The sequence below is a fragment of the Bufo bufo genome, chromosome 3, assembly GCF_905171765.1.
Source record: "Bufo bufo chromosome 3, aBufBuf1.1, whole genome shotgun sequence".
NCBI lineage: Eukaryota > Metazoa > Chordata > Amphibia > Anura > Bufonidae > Bufo > Bufo bufo.
In genome coordinates, this window is record NC_053391.1 from 590,982,178 (window position 1) to 591,005,784 (window position 23,607).

Consider the following 23,607-nt stretch of genomic DNA (forward strand, 5'->3'; position numbering starts at 1 on the left):
GAGACAGCTGAGCATTCCCCTTTAAAAAAAAACTGTGGGGGACATTTAACAAGACTGGCGTATTGTACACCCGTCTCGTTTCCCCCTGTGCTGCTGGTGGATGGGCCAGATTTATGCAGAGGCGCACACATATGTTTGCCGCATCTTCCGGCCGTGCGACAAAGTTAAATCTATGGTAGCCTCCTAGCTGTTGTAGATTTAGAAAAACTGGCGTAAAGAAAGATAAATGTGGCGGGCCTGCGGTGCCCCCTGCTCCCTGCCCATGGCACCCCCCCTTTTCTGGCCACTTCTGAAAAGTGGTGTGAAGGGGGAAATGTCGCACATTCTGCCGCACAAATGTTGTGGGACAAAATCTGAGACCTATTCAGGCCACTTTTGTGGTGTAAATAGATTAGATGTCCCCCAATGTGTTATATTAATTGCCATTCATATCCAAGGGGAAAATTAAATCTGTGTTGATTCCTTTTTCAAATCTGTTTGTGGTGTATCTCTACTTCACTGACATTCATGTGACCTTACAGCTTAGCCCCAACTATGTAGCTTTAATCCAAGCTCCCCCAATTCACTTCTCTCCAGGAACAACAGAATTTGTAGAAGCACTGGGGTCATTTATTGAAACTGGTGTAGAGTAGAACTGGCTTAGTCGCCCACAGCAACCAATCACATTCCAGCTTTCATTTTCCAAAGGAGCTCTGAAAAATGAAAGGTGGAATCTGATTGGTTGCTATGGGTAGCTAAACCAGTTTTCCTTTACACCAGTATTGATAAATCTCCTCCTAATTGTCTGGGCATGAAACATAAACTACATAAAGATTAGCCCCATATTTTATTTTATTTTAAAAACAGCTTATAATCATATAAAAATGCAAAAGGAGTAATACTCACTTTTCTAATGCTCTGTAGCTCCCATGTAGATGCTTCCCTGGTCCACCCCGCCCGTGTCTGATCTTATTGCATACCTCCCAAGTGTCCCTCTTTTGGAGGGACAGTCCCTCTTTTGACTCAAGTCCCTCTGTCCCTCTTTGCTCCTTAAATGTCCTTCTTTTAGGTCTGATGTACAGATTTGCATTATTACATTTACAATATTGATCCAGAATGTGTTTCCCTGGTCCCTATCTATATATTAAAGCCCACCTTGCATATTATTTCCTTATTTGATGTAATTTTGATTTTAGAAATCTTTATATTCAGATAATTTTTGCGCTATTGTGAAAAAAAAAAAAAACACTATTACAGTATATAAATATGCAGGAAAAGTGGACCTTTCACACAATAAACCATAAGTGTCCCTCTTTGACCGTCCAAAAAGTTGGGAGGTATGCTATGGTTATAGCACGACATGTGACTACTGAAGCTCCGATCACTGGTCGCAGTGGTAACCTCATCACCACTACAGCTGGTGATTGGCTGCAGCGTTCACGCATCAACACTCCACGTTATCAGTTGAGCCAGAAGAATAGAGACTGGCTGGGAACCAGGGTAGTGGTGGTGACGTGGTAAGGGGAGTATTAATCCCATTCAATTTTTATACAATTTTTATCTATTATTACTATTTTATTATGACTGTATACAATGTTTGTAAAACATTTTATTGGTATGGATGACCTCTTTAAATTTTGAAATGTCAATATGTAAAAATTGAGACTTAGGCTAGTTTCAGACAAGCGGTAAAGCTATCCGGCAGCCTGCCAGAGTACTTTGGATCTGATATAGCCGGATAGTGCCACATCCCACCGGTTCCCATTGACTGGGATCCAGCAGGAATACGACTGCTCCCTGGGATAAATGCCGGGATTTGGCTGGACAAAAACTGTTGCATGCTTGGGGTCCAGCAGGCATGCAGCGCTTTCCAGTATGCCGCATCTGGAGAATCCTGGTAGGCTGTTCTCTACCAGATTAGCTTTGCTGCCAGTGTTTTAAAGTACCCTCAGAGAAAACCTGTCACCTTGTGTCTCAATCATTAGGCCTCACGAACACAACCGTAGCTTCAGTCCGAATCCAATCCGCATTTTTTGCGGATCAGATGCAGAGCCATTCATTTCAATGGGGCCGCAAAAGATGCGGAAAGCACACCATGTGCTGTTCACATCCATATGTCCGTTCCGCGGCTCCGCAAAAAAGTAGAACATGCCCTATTCTTGTCCGTTTTGCGGACAAGAATAGGCATTTCTAACAAAGGGGAGGACATGTGGACAAGTGCAGAATGCTAATGGTTGGTATCCCTGTTTTGCGGATCTGTAATTTGCGTACCGCAAAAACTGATACGGTTGTGTGCATGAGGCCTATGTACATTTTTCCTTCAATTAATAGATAAAAGTGGGTGCCACCATTTTGGATATATTATTAACACAGAAGACGCTCTGTTCGCAATGCAATTGGCCTACCAAGCTTCTGCTCAGACATGATCCCAGTCAGTGTAGGCAATTGAATAATTGCACAGCCTTGTGGGATGTTTAAAGGGGTTGTCCCACTTAAACAAAAGGCATTTATCATGTAGAGAAAGTTAATACAAGGCACTTACTAATGTATTGTGATTGTCCATATTGCTTCCATTGCTGGCTAGATTCATTTTTCCATCACAATATACACTGCTCAATTCCATGGTTATGACCGACCTGAAATCCAGCAGCAGTGGTCGTGCTTGCACACTATAGAAAAAAGTGCTGGACTATGCGCACTCCCACGGTACATGCATTTTCCTATAGTGTGCAAATACGGCCACCGATGCTGGATTGCAGGGTGTTCAAAACCCCTGAAAATAAGCACTGTGTAATGTGATGGAAAAATGAATCCAGCCAGCAAAGGAAACAATATGGACAATCACAATACATTAGTAAGTGCCTTGTATTAACTTTCTCTACATTATAAATGCCATTTGCTGAAGTGAGACAACCCCTTTAATGATGGGGGAAGGGCTGGCAGCCATGCTTGTTGAGTCTGAGAGACCTACTTATCATTGTGAAATTAGTTCAATATTTACATCACTCATTTAATTGAAATTTCTAATAATTTAAATTACAATGAAAATATCGCAGTATGCAAATTAAAACCCAAAGTTAACAAATCTTAATCTGAACAGAAGGATTCATGCACAAGGGTGTTTCCAGGAAATACACTATATGGATAAAATTACTGGGACACATGTCTTAATCATTGAAATCAGGGGTTTCATCCAGTCCCACAGGTGTATAAAGTCCAGCCTCTAGCCATGCAGTCGGAGCATGGTACTGTATTTGTAACTAGCCTTGTCATGACATTTCTTCCATCACAGATATTCCTCCATCAACTATGAGTGGAATTATTTCAAAGTAGAAGCGTTTAGGAACCACGGCAACTCGGCCACGAAGTGGAAACCACATAAGGTTACAGAGCAGGCTCATCGAGTGCAGAGGCTTATAGTGCAAAAGTCATCAATGTTCTGCTGACTCAATAACTGACTTCTGCTGACTCCAAACGTCCTCTGGCATCAACATGAAAATTGTGTTCCGGGAGCTTCATGGCATGGGTATCCATGACCAAACAGCTGCATTCAAGCCTTACATCACCAAGCACAATGCTAGGGATCAAGTGTAATCGTGTAAAGTACACAGCTATGGACTATGGAGCAGTGGACATGTGTTCTGTGGAGTGATAAATTACACTGCTCTAACTGGCCTTCTGATGGATGAGTCTGGGTTTGGCGAATACCAGGAGAACATTACCTGCCCTACTGCATTGTGCCAACTGTAAAGTTTGATGGAGGAGGGATAATGATATGAGGTTGTTTTTCAGGGGTTGGGCCTGGTCCCTTAGTTCCAGTTAAGGGAAATCTTGGTGCTTCAGCAAGCCAAGACATTTTGGACAATTGCATGCTTCCAACTTTATTGGAACAGTTTAGGGAAGGCCCTTTTTGCCCCAATGCCCAAAGAAAGGTCCATAAAGACATAGTTGGGTGAGTTTGCTGTGGAAGAACCTGACTGGCCTGCACCGAGCCCTGTCTGGAACCCCATCAAACACCTTTGGGTTGAACTAATATGGAGATTGCAAGACAGGCCCTCCTGTCCAACATCAGTGTCTGACTCCACAAAGGTTTTTCTGGATGAATGGGCAAATATTCCACAGACACACTCCAAAATCTTATAGAAAGTCTTTCCAGAAGAGTTGAAACTGTTTTAGCTGCAAAGGGGACTAACTCCATATTAATGCTTTTGTATTTAGAATGTGATTTTATAAAAGCTCCTTTAGATGTCCCAACACTTTTGTTCATATAGTGTATCCTATGTTGAAGCATCTTTTCAACCCCTTTTTGGTAAATCTGTTGGACCTGATCTGGTCTATGGTCATCATTACACCCTGTATTATGGTCCAGAGCTACATTCACCATGTTTCTGATGCAGTCAAGACCCCTATCAGCTTTGGCTGAGCTTCTGTATGTAATTTGTTGTACCGTATTGCATTCTGGGAGAGTTCATTTTCCCTACATCCAATTACTGCACATTGCACACTGTAATGGTTATGCTACTAAGAATGCAAATCACCAGGAGAAAGCTCTGTGCAGTCACTGATCCAGCAAGGAAAATGTATTATACCTCTTAAATTGTGAGCCGCCTAAATCCTGTTTTATTCCATTTTTATAGCATTTGGATCTCTGGGACTTTGATGTTTTTGTGTTGAACAGAGTAAGTGAAGATCATGCTTTGAAGACAATTGTGTTTGAACTTCTGACCAGACACAACCTGAACAGTCGCTTTAAGGTAAAATAATTTGCATTTCTAATTATTATTATTGATAAGTGGCATCACATTAGTTGTGACTTCCAATGACCCTATGAAATAATGCTTGTTGCAGTGGACGGTCAGACTTGTCCAAGGCAGGTTCATGTTTTTTTTTTTTCAACCATAATTGTCTTTCTCAGTGAGCTCAGTTTTTTCAAGCGTCAGCTTTTCATCAGAGAACTTTGACCTCAAAGAGATTACTCGGGAGTCAGTTGTTTTTAAGATGTACAGTGCATGTTGTAAACTCAACCACTCACCAATACCTGTATTAAAATTCTGTGCCATGGCCCAACTCCATTAACACCACTGAATGACATCCCATCCAGCAGTCAGATGAAAAGGTTGGGGACTAATGGCTCCAGCACCATATGTGTACATCGCAAGGACAACACAGTAACAGTGAATGCTCTTTTACAAATGTATTATGGAGCGGAGCAGCATTTATAATACATTTTTAATCCATTTGCTCCAAAATGTTTCAAATCCAGTAGTGTGTTATGTATAGCAGCACTTTTTCTAAATGTCCATATTTTAGTTGAATCATTTTCAAACTCCTATTTCTTTGTATACTGATTTGGCGGTATTTGAAACTATAGGAGTAGAGATGAAATGGTACATCTATGTATAAGGATCTGCGTGAAGCCCCATGTATGGGTTTCATGCAAGTAGTACTACTGGTTTTTAAGAAGGAAATATTTTTTATGGCTCATTTCACACAAGCATGTTTTCTGTCCAGAGGCATTTCAAGGAGTATGTCCCCATGAGCATTGTTTTTCACTGACCAACTGTCTGTTCGGGAAAAATCACAGCATGTTTTATCTTCATCCATTTTTCATGCAGGACTGGTCCATTCAAGTCAAAGGGTCAGTGAAAAAAAACTGACACACTGACGGCTGCCGGATGCAGTCTGTTTTCCACTGATGGTTGCTAGGAGATGTTGTATGTTACTCTTTAGTTTGTCTTCAGAAACGTGAAAAACGGATGTAAAACAGACACAATCCTGACTGAAAAAACTGAAACACTAAATGCATTCACAGACAAAGATGATTTATTTATTATACTCACTTATATAGCGAGTCCCAATGGGACTCACAATCTGAAGTTCAACTTGCAGGCAAAACCAGACCCTGACATATTTTATTTCGCTAATGTAAAAGAAGTCTAACAGCTACAGATTCAGTTGATATCCATACTGAACATGATTAGGTTATATTGGTTATTTCCTCAGGGCCTCTATAATCCCCTTAACTTCCCCATGTTCACACCTCACCCGAAAGAAACACACAGAGCCACCAGTCGGATTAAATTTGCCACAGCAGCCGTTTTAGTAATAATAATAATAAATACAAAACATAAATAACAATAAATTAACCCTGACGAGGGAGGTCTTAGAAGCCCCAAAATTAGCATCCATGAAAACCAACATGGCAATTCTATCTTGCCTCCAGCCGTAGAACACCAGCTCGGAGACACCAACTGATGGACGCCTCTACGAAGCAACCAAGTGCCCAACTATGAGAGTCCAGCCCCACCTTTGAGGCCCTCCCATTCTCCAGTACCATCCCAAACCACCAGCTTCCAGGACCTCCCACTGCCAACAACACGCAGCTTAAACCCTACTACCCTCAAGCTTGCGCGTTCCTCCACAACCTTAAAGCCCTTTCAATACCTGCCTGCAAACTCAGGGACCACAGGTAGATACCTACTGCGTTGAGGTGCACTCCATTAGCTGTCCAAAATCCACCACTACCTGACTCCAACTCGGAATGCCTGACCGCCACAGCCCCTTTCCTGGCCATGAACCTCCCAATTGCCCTGTTTACCTTTATCCTCGCTTTATTAATACGCTCCACCGATCGCGCCTCCCTCCAATTCTTACAAGGCACTATATCCATCCACACTGTTACCAGAGCCGAGAAAAGGGACCACAAACGCAATAAATCAAACTTTTTGTCCCTGATCAGCTCCCTACACGGCCTCACTCCCAAATCATTCCCCCCGACATGTAACACTAAGATGTCGGGGGGCCGATCCAAACTTGCAAAACACTACCCCACAAAACATACCTCTGGATCCGAGCCACCTTACTACCGCCACGTCCCTCTCAAAGCCCAGTTGGCGCCCGTTCGGCCGCACATTCGCCCTCAGAGCCCCCCAAAAAACAAACGAGTGCCCTAGAATCCAAACTAGGACCACAGGACCCCCTGAAAACACAAAAGCAAAAGTAGAACCAGATTAAACAACAACACCACTTTACGATTACCATTCCCCTAACCTAACATATGACTTGAAACGGGCAGATTCCCACCTCCTTTTAATCACTTTGTCGCTCATACCTAGCCTAGCTGCTTCCATTGCTGCACCGATCCTGAAGGAATGAACCGTGAAATCACTTGAATCCATTCCCAAAGCTCGTAAGCACTTCTTAAAAACTGCCATGAACTGGAAGTGCAACAAGAACGACCCATTTTCGTGCCTAAGCAGGGGGCCACCCACAAAACTTGTGCCCCTCCTGTATTCCTGCAAACACCTAACCGGACATTACAAGCACCCAGGAACCGCAAATAATTTAACACCGCAACCTCTATCCTCCATATCTGTTTTAAAATACCAAACGCCGCCTCAATGTCCATTTTTGCCAATAAGGTCCCCGGACCCAATTTTCACACCCAAGCCACAGCCGCGTCAAAGGAAGTATAGACCACCAAACAAAGCTCAGGATCTATACCCTCATTGACCGACGCCCCTTTTGGAAACAATAAATGGTGAATGAGCCGAAATTTATTTGGTTCCTTCTTGTGAACTACCCCCAACGGGGAAGCCTGTAAATTACCCAACGGTGGATCCGAAAAAGGCCCATCCATCCACCCCAATGAAGCTTCCTTAGCCAATTTATCGGATGCCACCTCCGGGTGCTCTAATGCCGAGCGCAGATTTTTTTTAACAGCAACTACCGGCAATGGGGTAGACGGGAAACTAAGCCCTCACATAAAACCTCTCTTTAAAAATTCAGCCGCTTGATGATCAGGGTATCTACATAGATACCACTCCATCCTTTCCACCTGGAGTCAGTCCCTTTTGCAGCGGACTCACCCCCTTTTTGTCTGCCACCCTTGAAGCATCGGCTGGCCCCATAACACTCATGCTTGAATTTGCATTAGAACTTGCATCTCCCTTCGTTAAACAGGAAGCACAAGCCCTTGGCAGATGCCGCTGCAAAACTGGACAGACCCTCCCCTCCCAATTCCCCCTTAAAGGACTGCCCAAGCCTCACTGGCGCCGTTACCCTCATCCACAACCCAATGTCCTTGGGGTCCCACCGAATGCTAGGTCGTACCGCCTTCCTCTGTCTAAATTGCTTGTCATATCTGAGCCAACCAGAACCCCCATAGACCCTATAAGCCTCCCCTATCACATCCAAATAGCATAAAAGCGCCGAACAACATTCTGGCGACTTTTCCCTAATCACGCTTGCCTAAATGGCGAATGCCTGCAGCCAATTCATGAAAGTGTGCGTGATCAAACGATACCGACGCTTTTCCTCATCCTCTTTTTTACCCTCATTCTTTTACTCCTATCTAAATTAAAACGCTCTAAGGGGAGAAGAGAAAAAATATCCACATACTCCCCTTTGCAAATCCACTCCCGTACCTCCTGCTTCAAATGCATACATAATGGGCCTTCAAAGCAAACGTACACTTCCCCTCTCGCCGCATCGTCCACCCTAGGCCTGTCATCCTCCCTGCCTGCGTGAGTCTGTACTGATACCGAAACCCCAGCCCTAGGTGCCGAACACCCTGCCGCCCCACTGACCCCCGTTCAAACACTCCATGCCTGTAACGGAGCTGCACCTGACACCCCTAACCCAGAACCCCAACCCGCCAAGCCACACAATAATTGCCCCAAACCCCCAATTAATTCCTTTTGCTGCCCCCCAAACCCGCCCACCCCTGGGCAGTTAACTAGCGAAAAGAGTGACCCCAATGCTGTCTCACCTGGCTGCCCAGGCGACACAGATGCATTTCTTCTGGACGTCGTCACACTGCTGGCTAACAGCATCCCAGCCTCCGCCATGCTGGATGCGCTCCTCGCCAACCCAGATCCTTCTTCTTCCCCAACGTGGGCGGGACCAACACCATCTGTCCGTCAAACTGGAGAGGCCTGTGCATGCTCCTGGCCTCACTGTGCACAGCCACGTCTCCCCTGCTGCTGCTGCCTCTCCCACGCCAAGCAGGCCTTCCAACCACCCTGGAGGGGGGTAGGGAGCCAGCAGTTCCTGCTCCTGCACCCATGCTGCTCGCCGCTGGGTAAGGGGTACCCCCACCCTGAACTGGGTCCCGCTGAATAGTTGGATTCCTCCCACGCCGAGAGGACCTTGAAGATGCATGCCTGCTGTCCCCCCGTTGTGGAGTGTCCCCGGTGGGGCTCCTGACCTGGTGCCGAACACTGGGGGTCTCTTCTATGCTAAGGCACGCCGGTGGGCGTACCCGCCGCGGCCGTCTTCCGCATGGCTGTGGGCTCGCAATACACGCTGCCTCCCCCTGCAACAGGCCTGCTACCTGCTCCTGTAGCCACCCGAGGCCGCCCGCAGTTGTCGCAAAACCTCCTCCACTGCCTGGGACATCCTCAAGAGACGGTAAGGCTGCAGTTCCTGCTCCTGGTCAAATTAAAATGGCACCAACCCCTTACACTCGCCCCCTTATAAAATCTAAATCCCACCTCCTGCAGACCCACCCCCTCTAACTGCTCCTTGAACCCTTTGCTGGCCGGCCCTTCGCCCCAAAACCCATCATGTCGGCCTCTCCTTACTAAAGTCATAGTCTGGCCTCACTCCGTATCGAACTCATGTGGAACTTGCATAGTGCTTGTATGTAATATATCACTGAGGAAAGCCCATACTAACTGATGCAAAGTTGACACACCAGTTCCAGGTACCACACAGTCAGGCCCCAACGATACAACCCTAATTCCCCAAAATTTGGAGTGCTGTGCAAAATATAAAGAAAAATAGAATTCATAAAATAATAATTTCATGAAGAAACTTAATGGAAGCTGGCAATGGTATATAAAAAAAATGTAGGGATCATTCATATGTAACGCTCAGTGATATATAGAAAATGTAGGGATCATTTGTATGTAACGTTCAGTGATATATGGAAAAGTAGGGTTCATATGTAATGCTCAGTGATATATTGAAAATGTAGGGATCATTCATATTTAACACTCAGGGATCTATAGATAATGTAGGGGTCATTCATATGTAACTCTTAGTGATATATGGAAAATGCAGGGATCATTCATATGTAATGCTCAGTTATATATCAAAATTGTAGGGTTCGTATGTAATGCCCAGTGATGTATAAAAAATGTCGGTCTGTGTGGTTTATGGATAAGGGGATCAGGTTTTCTTGACCAATATACAAAAAATATGAATATTTGTGCTCAGGGGAAGCCACTTATACGTGTTTTGTGTTTGTCCTCTGTTCACACAGATTCCTGTTGCATTTCTAATGAGTTTTCTGGATTCGTTGGAAAGTGGCTATGGGAAGTATAAGAATCCTTATCATAACCAGATCCATGCAGCAGACGTGACACAAACCGTCCACTGTTTTCTCTTGCGAACAGGCATGGTGGTAAGTGCTCATCCTGTGCAAAATATCACTTCTTATTTCTGTTGCTTGTATGGCGCCAACTCTTCCGCAGCGCTGTACGGATATTGTCATTACCCACATCTGTTAGGCCTCTTTCAGACGGGCGTTGCGGGAAAATGTGCGGGTGCGTTACGGGAACACCCGCGATTTTTCCGCGCGAGTGCAAAACATTGTAATGTGTTTTGCACTCGCATGAGAAAAATCACGCATGTTTGGTACCCAAACCCGAATTTCTTTACAGAAGTTCGGGCTTGGGATCGGTGTTCTGTAGATTGTATTATTTTCCCTTATGACATGGTTATAAGGGAAAATAATAGCATTCTGAATACAGAATGCATAATAAAATGGTGCTGGAGGGGTTAAAAAAAATGTATAATAATTTAACTCACCTTGATCGCGCAGCCTGGCATCTCCTTCTGTCTCCTTTGCTGAATAGGACCTGTGGTGACGTCACTCCGGTCATCACATGATCCATCACATAATCCATCACCATGGTAAAAGATCATGTGATGACCGGAGTGACGTCACCACAGGTCCTGTTCAGCAAAGGAGACAGAAGGAGATGCCGGGCTGCGCGAGCAAGTGGATTAAGGTGAGTTAAATTATTATTATTTTTTTAACCCCTCCAGCACCATTTTACTATGCATTCTCTATTCAGAATTCTATTATTTTCCCTTATAACCATGTTATAAGGGAAAATAATAATGATCGGGTCTCCATCCCGATCGTCTCCTAGCAACCGTGCGTGAAAATCGCACCGCATCCGCACTTGCTTGTGGATGCTTGCGATTTTCATGCAACCCCATTCACTTCTATGGGGCCTGCGTTGCGTGAAAAACGCAGAATATAGAGCATGCTGCGATTTTCACGCAACGCACAAGTGATGCGTGAAAAATCACCGCTCATGTGAACAGCCCCATAGAAATGAATGGGTCGGTATTCAGTGCGGGTGCAATGCGTTCAACTCACGCATCGCATCCGTGCGGAATACTCGCCCGTGTGAAAGGGTCCTTAAGGGAAATAGAAAAGGTCATTGGTGTATGTCTACCAACGGGTAAGTAACAGCGCATGTTCCCCACATCTGCAGGAGGATTGTATGACCAGCAACAGGTGGGATAGCTTCAACTTAAAGAGGGGTTTTCTGACCAGGAGACAATGCCCCCACCCCACCTTCATTAACTTCCCCTACAGTACATTGTACGGTATGTTGATGTACTGGTACATTCTGATCATAAATGCCACTGCAGTCAGCAGATGACCATACACACAAGCAGCCATGTGAAGGGATTGTCCGTCATGGATCTGCAAAAACGGATCTGTTACAATAATACAACCGCGTTCCACCGTCATGAACGGATCCGTTTGTATTATCTGTAAGCTAGCTACAGTGAGACCAGTGATGGCCAGTTCGCAGTGTTCTCCAACAAACACATGCGGGCTGCCATCTTAACTCACAAGTCCGGCGATGCACAGGTAAGCCCTTACCTGTGCCTGCGCCGCGAGCCGGTCTGAAACAAATGTGGTCACCGGGAGCAGGCAGTTCCCGAGAACATCCGCCGGGGGCCTTCATCGGGCTGTTCTCGGAACTGCCTGCTCCCAGTGACCGCATTTGTTTCAGACCGGCTCACGGCGAACACTGCAAACTGGCCATCACTGACTCAGACGGACCCGTCAAACTCCATTGAAAGTCAGTGGAGGACGGATCCGTTTTCTATTGTGCCAGATTGTGTCAGAGAAAACGGATCCGTCCCCATTGACTTACATTGTGTGTCAGGACGGATCCGTTTGGCTCAATTTCGTCAAGCGGACACCAAAACGCTGCAGGCAGCGTTTTAGTGTCCGCCTCCAGAGCGGAATGGTGACGTAACGGAGGCAAACTGATGCATTCTGAGCGGATCCTTTTCCATTCAGAATGCATTAGGGCAAAACTGATCCGTTTTGGACCGCTTGTGAGTGCCAATGACGGATCTCAGAAACGGAAATCCAAAACGCTAGTGTGAAAGTAGCCTTAGTAAATCTGCCCCACTGTCTTTGTTTGCTGTCTAGGGTGGAATCTCATAGACTTCTGTTCCTAATTGCCATTATCAAGGTCACATCTATGACGGCAGATAACAAATGGAGCAAATAATCACCAGTGAATACCAATTTTCTGGAGCAGATTTAAGAGTCTTTAACTTTCTTTAAGTGATCATGAAATTACATCAGTTGGAAAATGCAACTTCTGTTTTATTACTTAATTAGTGGCAGAATAAAAAATAGTTTAATTTGTGCTGTGCCAGCAGCTGTGTACCCTCATTTACTGTAATAAATGGAGCCTGGTGTAATGAAGGAGGTAGCCATACATTATTAAAGCTGCGACAAATGTGTCTTGTAAAACGTGTTTCCTTCAGTTTATTTATGGCACGTGCTTTGTTTGAAATTATATAACCCTACATATTTCCATTTCTGTAGATATCCAAAAATAACAACCACAAAATTAACAAAAATATAGAAGCCCTGATTTATCAAGACCAACGTGTGGTGCACCGATCTTGATAGGGCGTCTACCACTGGAGCAGGCATTTAATTTATGATAAACCTGAGGCCTCTTCTTAAATGAAATGCCTCCTCTGGCAGCCCGAGCGCCAGAATGAAATCTACTCCAGCTGATAGAAGGCGTAGATTTCAGTCAGTATTTAATGCCAGTTTCTTACATAAATGATGATAAATGTGCCAAGGCCTATGGCCCTGCACATACACCACCCTCACCATGCCCCCCAGTAAGGGCAGCATAAAAATATTTAGCGGCAATGGTCTTTAACCACTTAACAACCACCCATTGACTATAAACGTCCTATGGGCGGTCGTTTATCTCTGAATGGACGTTCTGGAACGTCCATTCAGAGATGGCAGCTTCACGCTAATTCTGCAGCTGCTGAGCGGGGGGCCCGCTGTCAGTGACAGCAGGGCAACCCTTAGAGAAGGCAGGGACAGTTCCCAGGTGTCCCTGCCTTCTAGATCGCTGTATACACAGCACTCAATGAGCACTATGTATACAGATCAGGAAGCGATATGTGCTTCCTGTCCCGCCCCGGTGGTCATGTGACCTCGATCAGCCCTGCACTGAGGCTATACAGCACTGTATACTGCTGTACAGCCTCTCTGGGGGTGTATTTCCCCTGTACCCGGGGCCACTATGTCAGCCCCAGTAACAGGAGAAAACAGTGGTGAAAAAGTGAAGTTAAATGTCCCCCAGAGGTCTTGTATGACCTTATTGGGGACGCAAAGTGTAAAATAAAAAAATAAAGTGTTTTATAAAAATAAAAATAAAAGTTTCACATGTAAAAAAAAATAAAAATGTAAGCAATTAAAATAAAATAAAATTTTAAAAATTGAAAAAATAAAATAGACATACGGATAAATGCAACTAAATGCGTTAAGTAATTGCTTTTCAATGACTTTTGTTTCACGATAATGCGATGAGTTAAGAAATTTGAGTTAAGAGTGTGTGTGTTACCCCTGCTGCATCTGTATTTGGTATTGCCGCGTCCATAACGGCCGGATCTATAAATATATCACATGATCCACCCTCTCCTAACACAAATAAAAACTGTGTCCAAAAAAGCCATTTTTGTCACCTTACATCACAAAAAGTGCAACAACAAGTGATCAAAAAGGTGTATGTCCCACAAAATGGTACCAATAAAACCATCACCTCATTTCGCAAAAAATGAGCCCCTACATAAGAAAATCGCTCAAAAAATATAAAAACTATAGCTCTCAGAACATGGAGACATTAAAACATCATTTTTTATTAAAAAAATGCTATTATTGTGTTAAAGTGAAATAAATAAAAAAATATATACATATTAGGTATTGCCGCATCCGAAACAACCTGCTCTATAAAAATATCACATTCCCTAACCCCTCAGGTGAACACAGAAATTTTTTAAAAATAAAAACAGTGCCAAAAAAGCAATTTTTTTGTCACCTAACATCACATAAAGTGCAACACCAAGTGATTAAAATATTACCAATCAAACCGTCACCTCATCCTGCAAAAAATGAGACCCTAACTAAGGCAATCGGTCAAAAAATACAAAATCTATGGCTCTCAGACTATGGAGACACTAAAACATCTTTTTTTTCTTTCAAAAATGCTATTATTATGTAAAACTTAAATAAATAAGAAGAAGTATACATATTAGGTATTGCCAAGTACCTAACGATCTGCTCTATAGAAATGTTACGTGACTTAACTCCTCAGGTGAATGCTGTAAAAATAAATAAATAAAAACTGTGCTAAAACAACCAAATTTTTTGTCACCTTGCCCCATAAAAAAATATGGCGTTCAGAAAATGGAGACACAAAAACATAATTTTTTTTTCAAAAATGCTTTATTATGTAAAAGTGAAACAAACAAACAAAGAAAGTAGACATATTTGATATCATTGCATCCGTAACAACCAGCTCTATAAAAATAGCACATGATCTACCCTGTCAATGTTGTAAAAAAAAAAAAAAAGTGCCAAAACAGCCATTTTTTGGTTACCTTGCCTCACAACAAACTTAATATAGAGCAATTAAAAATCATATGTACCCCAAAATAGTCCCAATAAAACTGGCACCTTATCCCCTAGTTTCCAAAATGGGGTCACTTTTGGGGAGATTGTAAAGGTGCATCAGGGGGCCTTCAAATGGGACATGACACCAAAAAACCAGTTCAGCAAAATCTGCCTTCCAAAGACCATGTGGCGCTCCTTTTGTTCTGCTCCCTGCCGTCTGCCCTTACATCAGTTTATGACCACATGTGGGATGTTTATGTAAACCGCAGAATCAGGGTAATAAATATTAAGTTTTGTTTGGCTGTTAACCCTCTATGTGTTAAAGAAAAAAATGGATTAAAATGGAAAATCTGCCAAAAAAGTGAAATTTTGAAATTTCATCTCCATTTTCCTTTAACTCTTGTGGAACACCTAAAGGGTTAACAAAGTTTGTAAAATCAGTTTAGAGTAACTTGAGTGGTGTAGTTTCTACAATGGGGTAATTTATGAGGAGTTTCCACTATGTAAGCCCCACAAAGTGACTTCAGAACTGAACTGGTCCTTAAAAAAGTTGACTTTGGAAATTTTCTTAAAAATTTAAAAAATTGCTTCAAAAATGCTAAACCTTCTAACGTCCTAATAAAAATAAAATTACATTACCAAAATGATGCCCACATAAAGTAGATATATGGGGAATGTTAATTAATAAATATTTTATGAGGCATCATTATCTGTCTTAAAATCAGAGAGATTCAAATTTATAAAACAGTGAATTTTTTAAAATTTTCGCAAACTTTTGGATTGACTCAATATATTGACTCAAATTTACCATTAACATGAAGTACAATATGTCATGAGAAAACAATCTCTAAATGGCTTGGATAAGAATAAAAGTGTTCCAAAGGGGGTAAATGGCCCGGTCTGGAAGTGGTTAAAAAGTCGCAAATCTGGGTTTTGTTACTTTTAAATTCCAAGCACACAGCATAGGGGAATGATAAACCTTCCCTACAGTATTCTTGTATCTTTCTAAAATTGTGATGTTTTATGGGAAATATGTAGATTTTTACATTGGTCATTGTGTTTTTTTTTATTTGAAGGTACAAATATTCCACTTGTTGTTCTCAATTGGTAAAGGGCTTCTGTCAGCAGATTTGTACATTTGTTAGCAGGAGCTGTGTTGGTCCCATGTTCATAGATGCTCACGTTTCAGAGAAAAATTGCAATGAGAGAGTTGCCGTTACACCTAAAGCCTCAGCTCTCTCTGCACTTTAATTGACAGTGCAGGCAGTAAAAACGTCTTCACCCCTGCTCCTGTCAATGAGAGTGCAGAGAGAGCAGGGCTCATTTGCATATATTTGCATATATTTTTCTCCGAAATGCGGGCACAGATGACGTTGGGACCAGCTGCCAAGCGCACATGTATCAGCCTGTTTTACTGCTACAAATTTGGCGACAGAAGTCCTTTAACATTTTATTTATCTATTTTTTAAATTAGCCTATGACAAACCTGAAATTGCATGACAGCTGCCATTGCACAAAGCGTTAATTATGCAGCCAAAACATTAATTATAATACAGAAGAAAGAATTTTAGAAGCTGCTTTACGTTATCTTCAAAATGGGATATATTTAATGAGCAAAATATGCCATCATTCTGGCTCAATTTGCAGCAAAAATCTGGCGTACATGTCTTGCTCTAAAATTGTATTTTAGACACTTTTTGTTCCTCACTAAACAGTTTTAAGAAACGTCTAAAACGAAGAGAAGAAGTTCTAACATGTCTAGAAAAATGCACCAAAATCTATCTGTGATACAGTTGGTACATTTTCTGCCTGCCTGGTCTAAATTTAAGCTGTTGAAATTCATAGGGAGTCTGAGCAGTTTTGGGCCTGCAAATAAAGGTAATCATACCTTTTATGGCAGCATTTATGACCAGGATAAAAAAAAGTTTTATTTTACCTGAAAATGCTCTTGCAAGTGCCTTGAAGACAGTCCTTCACTCTGTTAGTGATAGGCCCCCTTTAAATATAATTAAAGATTATTAATACATGCCCCCCCCCCCCCCCCATTGAGTTCGCAGTACACATTATGGCAGTTGTATATTATTAGTTTTATGCCACTTTTTGGCGTATTTAGGTTGCAACAAAATCTATGATTTTACCCCACTCACAGTGGTGGAAAAAGGGTGTGCGGCATGGGTAGGTAAGAGGGCTGGCTGACTCGGCTCATTCATCATTTTCCACACCAGTTTATGGCATGGAAAATGGCCTTAAACAACGCCAGAAAGGGAGCTGGTGTAGTTCAAAGCATGACACGGCAGCAAGAGCCAAAGTTATGTAAAGGCCTGCACCTCTGCATAACTTTGGCGCATCCACCAGCATCACAGAGGGATTAAGACCAGCAGTATAAATCGCTGGCCTGATAAAATGTCCCCCTATATGTATATGCCAGGAAATGCTTCTGATGTATACAAAGCAGACATCTATGGATATGCCCTGTTGATATACACCTGGATGGTATGTGTCAGCATTGATTATGAAGACATCACATTCTAAATCTATAGGCATTAACATAGGAGTTGATCCCCCCCCCCCCACACCTCCTTTGAAGCTAAAACAGCTTCCACTCTTCTTCTGGGAAGGCTCTCTACAAGATATTGGAGTGTCTGTGGGCATTTTTCCCATTCATTGAGAAGAAAAGGCATTTTTCCCATTCATCGAGAAGAAAATTAGTGATGTCAGATGTAGATGTTTCCTTTCAATGAAACTAAGGGGCCTAGGCCAAACCCTGAAAAACACCTCCATGGCATGACGGGGGTACTGGTTATTTTCACTCGACCCTTCTCCCCCATTAACACTAACTCGCCCACCCCCATTCATTCTTAAGTTCCCAACTTAATTCAATAATGAAACAAATACCACATTTTTGGATTAATTTGGCCACAGCTGCCTTTTTATTAACAAACATACAAAAATAACCTTTTTAAATACCAACATTATTAACCTGTACCAAATGTTCAGTCACCGAGGGGGAGTTCCTTGAAGCCCCAAAACCACTGAATAACCATATCGGGGTGAGCCAACTTACCTCCAGCCGTTGACCGCTGGCTCAGAGGCACCCCTGCCGGCTCACCCCAACAATTCAGCCACAGCCGCCCACCAACCAATGGGAGTCCAGCCCCCACCGTGGGGCCCTCCCATCCTCATCACCTGATAAACTCACCAACTCCAAGGACCTGCCACCACCTATGCCGCCGTGACAATTACCCTCAGCATGCCCCCAATGCAACCCTCAAAGTTGCACGTCCCCAACTGTAACCAGCAAACCCTACGCACCCTTTTTTTATTTTTATTTTTTTATTTAGACCACTGTAGCCACCTGCCGCAAAAAAAGAGGAGGGTGGGCGGGAGATGTTCTTCTTTAACAAAATGGCCCCTCTTACCGGCCGCACTCTTCTTATAAACCAAATACTCCTCCCCTTTCTCCTACAAATTCACCAACCCCTAACCCTGGGTCTCCTTAAACCACCCCCCCCCCATCATGGTCGCCTCCCCCTAAGGCTATAGCCCTCAGTCCGGCTTTACTTGACGGGGGTACTGGTTATTTTAACTCGACACTTCTCCCCCATTAACACTAACTTACCCACTCCCATTCATTCCTAAGTTCCCACCTTAATTCAATAATGACACAAACACCACATTTTTGGATTAATTTGGCCACAGCAGCCTTTTTATTAACAAACATACAAAAATAACCTTTATTAATACCAACATTATTAACCTGTACCAAATGTTCAGTCACCTAGGCGGAGGTCCTTGAAGCCCCAAAACCACTGAATAACCATATCGGGGTGAGCCAACTTACCTCCAGCCGTTGACCACTGGCTCGGAGGCACCCCTGCCGGCTCACTCCAACAATTCAGCCACAGCCGCCCACCAACCAATGGGAGTCCAGCCCCCACCATGGGGCCCTCCCATCCTCATCACCTGATAAACTCACCGACTCCAAGGACCGCCCACCGCCACAGACGCATCAGCTTGACCACTTAAGCCTGTGCGTCCCTCCACACACGCACAGCAATCTCCATTCCCTCCTGCAACGCTAAGCACCACATGTCCAAACCCAGAGCATTGAGATGTACCGCGTCACTACGCCAAAACCCCCCAACCCCTTTCTCAAGCTCCACGTGTTTGCCCCATTCTTAGACATAAACCTACTAATAGCCCTATTAACTTTCACTCTGGCCTTGTTGATACCGTTAACTGAACGCGCCCCTCGCCACACCGTTCTCGGAACGATGTCTGACCAGACCGTTACCATTTTTGGAAACATTGCCCATAAATGCAGCAAGTCAAATTTCATGTCCCGTACTAGCTCCCTAAACAGCTGGGCAGCCAAGTCATTACCTTCCACATGCAGGACTAATACATCCGGGGCCCTATCTTGCTTGACATACCTATGAAATTCCGGTAAAACCCCGCTCCATATCATGCCCCGTCGACCTATCCATCTCACCACCGCCACCTCCCGAGCGAAACCAAGCTGCTGACCATCCAGCCTGACCGCTGCTCTGAGAGCACCCCAAAAAACATATGAGTGCCCAAGAAACCAAATCAGCAACGGCTTCGAACCTGAAACAAGAAAACACAGAAAAAAACCAGGAGTAATCCCGCATGCCACCACCATATATAAATAAACATATATAATCAACCGTAAAATCACTTCCCGACCTCACAACCTCTCTGGCCGGACGTACGAACGGAACCGTACAGATTCCCACCTCCCTATCCTCCTGATAACGTTGTCCCCCAAACCCCTCGGTTGCCGCTCCTAATCTAAAGGAATGACCCGAGTACCCCTTCCACCCCATTCCTATTTGACCTAAGCACCGTCTAAACACCGCTGTAAACTGATAACGCGAAAGAAACGACCCATCCTGATGAACCAACAACGGAGACAACACCGTTCCCACGTCCGGACAATATGCCCGCATGCAACACACTGGACACATTAAACAGCCCGGGATCTCAAACAACACTACTCTGCGACCTCTCCCTTCCACATCCGTTTTAGATTGTCTAATAACGAATTCTACCCTGTCCGAAAAAACATCAACATCATCTCTCAATAAACCTCCCACTCTATGAACAGAAGGACAAACTAGTTCCCCCAACCGCAACGCCCCAAAAAACGCCAACGAGAAAGCCAAGCGAAATAACCGCGCCTCCCTCAGTGAACTACAGACCCCGTCCAACTGCTCACCTAAATGCAACAGCAATGCGAAAGATACAGGCTGCCGATCATCACCTCCCCCCTTTTCCCGGCGCCAACCCTTCAAAGCCCTCGCTACCAAGAGCGACTTAGTTAAATCCATCATCCCCCAGGTTATCGCAGTGGAACCGGATTTTCTTATTCTTAAAAACCTGCCCCCACAACATCACTGCCACCACGATAAATTTTTAACCCAACCCCTCAGAAACCAACTGTCCGGCCACTACCCAGCACAACATTCCTCCGCACAATAAACCCCATAACCACAACCCCCCGCCGCATCTGAAAACAGGTCAAAATCGAACAAATCCACCATCTCGTCCATGAACAAGGAACGACCATTATATTTGTCCAGAAATGCGCCCCAAACCAAGAAGTCCCCCTTCAGCTCCTGCCCCAGCCTAATGAAATGATGAGGCGCCTGAACCCCTGCTGTCGCCCCTGCCAACCGTCTGCTGAACCCCAAACAACCCGAACAACCCCTCTAACGTATGCAACAAAACCTAACAAACCCTCGACTCCGGAGGGCCGACGCAAAGAAAATCGTCCAGATAGTGGATAACAGAATCACACCCAGACAAATCTTTAACCGCCCATTCCAAAAAAGAACTAAACATCTCAAAATATGCGCAGGACAATGAACAGCCCATCGGTAAACACCGATCCACAAAAAAACCGCCATTCCAAAAACAGCCCAATAGATGCAGACTATCAGGATGTACCGGCAAAAGCCTAAACGCCACCTCAATATCGGTCTTTGCCATTAGCGCTCCCCGACCGAACCGCCTCACCCATGCCACTGCCACGTCAAACGACATATAGACCACTGAGCATAAGGCCGGGTCAATGCCGTCGTTAACCAACGTTCCCTTAGGGAAGGACAGCTGGTGAATCAACCGGAATTTATTGACCTCCTTTTTTGGGACCACCCCCAACGGGGACACACGCAAATCCAACAAGGGTGGCCTCGCAAAAGGGCCAGCCATCCTACCTAGTCTAACCTCCTTCTCCAATTTTTCTGTAACCACCTCCGGGTGCTGAATTGGCGAATGCAAATTTTTTGTAACTAACCTAGCGCCAGACGGAACAAACGGGATCCGAAAACCCAACGCAAATCCCTCCCCTAACATCCCCGCGACCTTCCTGTCAGGATACCTATTGGGATACGGCTCCATCTTTTCCAGACGAACCGGCGTCTCCCCCTTTTCCAGATCCCTCCCCGCCTTTTTGCCTGCCGCTCCTAAAACACTGTGTCTCCCCGTGTAAGCCCCCGCAGTTGGAGCACTCATGCTTAAACTTGCACTTGGCCCCAAACTTACATCCACCCTCATTGAACAGGAAGCACAGTCCTTTTGCGGAAGCTGCCGCAAAACCCGACTGCCCTCCGCCGCCGGCCTCCCCCCAGAAAGGACTGCCCTGATCTAACCGGGGCCGTCACTTTTAACCACAAGGCAATATCCTTGTGATCCCATCTGATACCCGGACGCACTGCCTTCTGCTGCCTGAATTGTTCATCATATCGCAGCCACGCTAAACCCCCATATACCCTATACGCTTCCCCAATGGCATCCAGGTAGCAAAAAAGAGCGGAGCAACATTCCGGCTCTTTCTCCCCTATTACACTCGCCAGTATCGTAAACGCCTGTAACCAGTTTGCAAACGACCTCGGTATAAGCCCGTGCCTGCGCTTTTCTTCGTCCTCCTTCTTGCTCCGTCCTTCTGAACTTTATCTAAGTTAAATTTCTCCAAAGGGAGCAAGGAAAAAATATCTACGTACTCCCCTTTCTATATTTTATCCCTCACCTCCTGCTTAAGATGCGCCCCCAGGGGACCCTCAAAACATACGTATACCTCCCCTTTTGCCCTGTCATCCAACCGCGTCGCATCTTCCTGCCCTGAGCACCCCGCCTGCGTCTGAACCGACACCGTGCTGGCCCGCACACCCGACACCGCCTCCCCAACGCCCCCAATGCCACCAGAGCCCCCCCCCAACACCCCACGCCGGTAACATACACAGATTGTCATACATGCAGGCACTCTTACATACACACACTGTCATACATGCATGCACTCTTACATACACACACTGTCATACTTGCAGCCACTTTTACATACATATACATTCATACATGAAGCACTTTTACATACACACACTTTCATACATGCATGTACTCTTACATACACACACTGTCATACTTGCAGGCACTTTTACATACATATACATTCATACATGCAGCACTCTTACATACACACACTTTCATACATGCATGTACTCTTACATACACACACTGTCATACGTGCAGGCACTTTTACATTCATATACATTCATACATGCAGCACTCTTACATACACACACTTTCATACATGCAGGCACTCTTACATACACACACTGTAATACATGCATGCACTCTTACATACACACACTGTCATACTTGCAGGCACTTTTACATACATATACATTCATACATGCAGCACTCTTACATACACACACTTTCATACATGCATGTACTCTTACATACACACACTGTCATACATGCAGGCACTCTTTTAAACCAATTACAATACAAGTAGATTCCTTCCTCACCTCATGGCCCTCTGTGTTGCTAGTTGTGTCCCCAGGCCCTCTGTGTTGCTAGTTGTGTGCCCAGGTCCTGAGCCAGGCTCCTCCTTCAGGGCTGGGCTCCAGACTGATCACACAGGCAGCAGTCCCTCTAGCAGAGCTGCTTCATTGGAGGGGAGGCTGTCAGTGCTATTGACTGACAGGTTTTAGACAATCAGCACTGCTGGTCAGAGTAAGGGCCCGTGTGCTGGCCGTTCCATGCAAACTGCGGTCCCCAATGCACAGCAACATCCGTGCTTGAATGGGTCCGTGATCTGTCCGCACTGCAAAAAAGTAGTGCATGCATAACTTTTTTGCTGTGCTGAGGCACGGACAGAAAACCCACGGAAGCACTCCGTAGTGTTTCCGTGGGCTTTCGTTCCGTATCTCCGGATTGCGGACCCATTGAAGTGAATGCGTCCGTGATGCGGGATGCACACGGCCGATGCCCGTATATTGCGGAGCCCTCCTTCTCATTTAGGATTAATCGAAGGCAGCATGCATTCTACTGTGTACAGGGGGTGGGGCTTATCTCAGACATGTTCTAAGCAAGGAAGCTCACTTGCTGGTTCGGGGACCCACCGAGGATTTCCCCGGCTCCCTGGAGGGCCAGTCCGAGCCTAGTCCTATTACAGGACCACGTAAGCTTTTCAGAACAACCTATTTTTTTCATAAATGTTTACAATGGCTAGGGGCTGGATTTTATACACCTGCGGCACTGGGACTGAATTCAATGATTAAGACGTGTGCCCCAATATTCTTCTCCATATAATGTACATATATGCAACTGCACAGCATTTATTTTATGCA

The 23,607-nt window shown here is 44.6% G+C and overlaps 1 protein-coding gene across 4 annotated transcripts in view; it reads left to right on the forward strand.

The window, feature by feature from the left end:
- PDE1B (phosphodiesterase 1B) overlaps positions 1 to 23,607 on the forward strand; it is a 382,256-nt gene that overhangs the window by 306,536 nt on the left and 52,113 nt on the right. For all 4 annotated transcript variants that reach the window (XM_040425861.1, XM_040425860.1, XM_040425863.1 and 1 more), the window contains 2 exons: positions 4,617 to 4,733; positions 10,247 to 10,387. In XM_040425861.1, the coding sequence (XP_040281795.1) occupies positions 4,617 to 4,733; positions 10,247 to 10,387 (258 nt within the window). The remainder of the gene's footprint in view (positions 1 to 4,616; positions 4,734 to 10,246; positions 10,388 to 23,607) is intronic.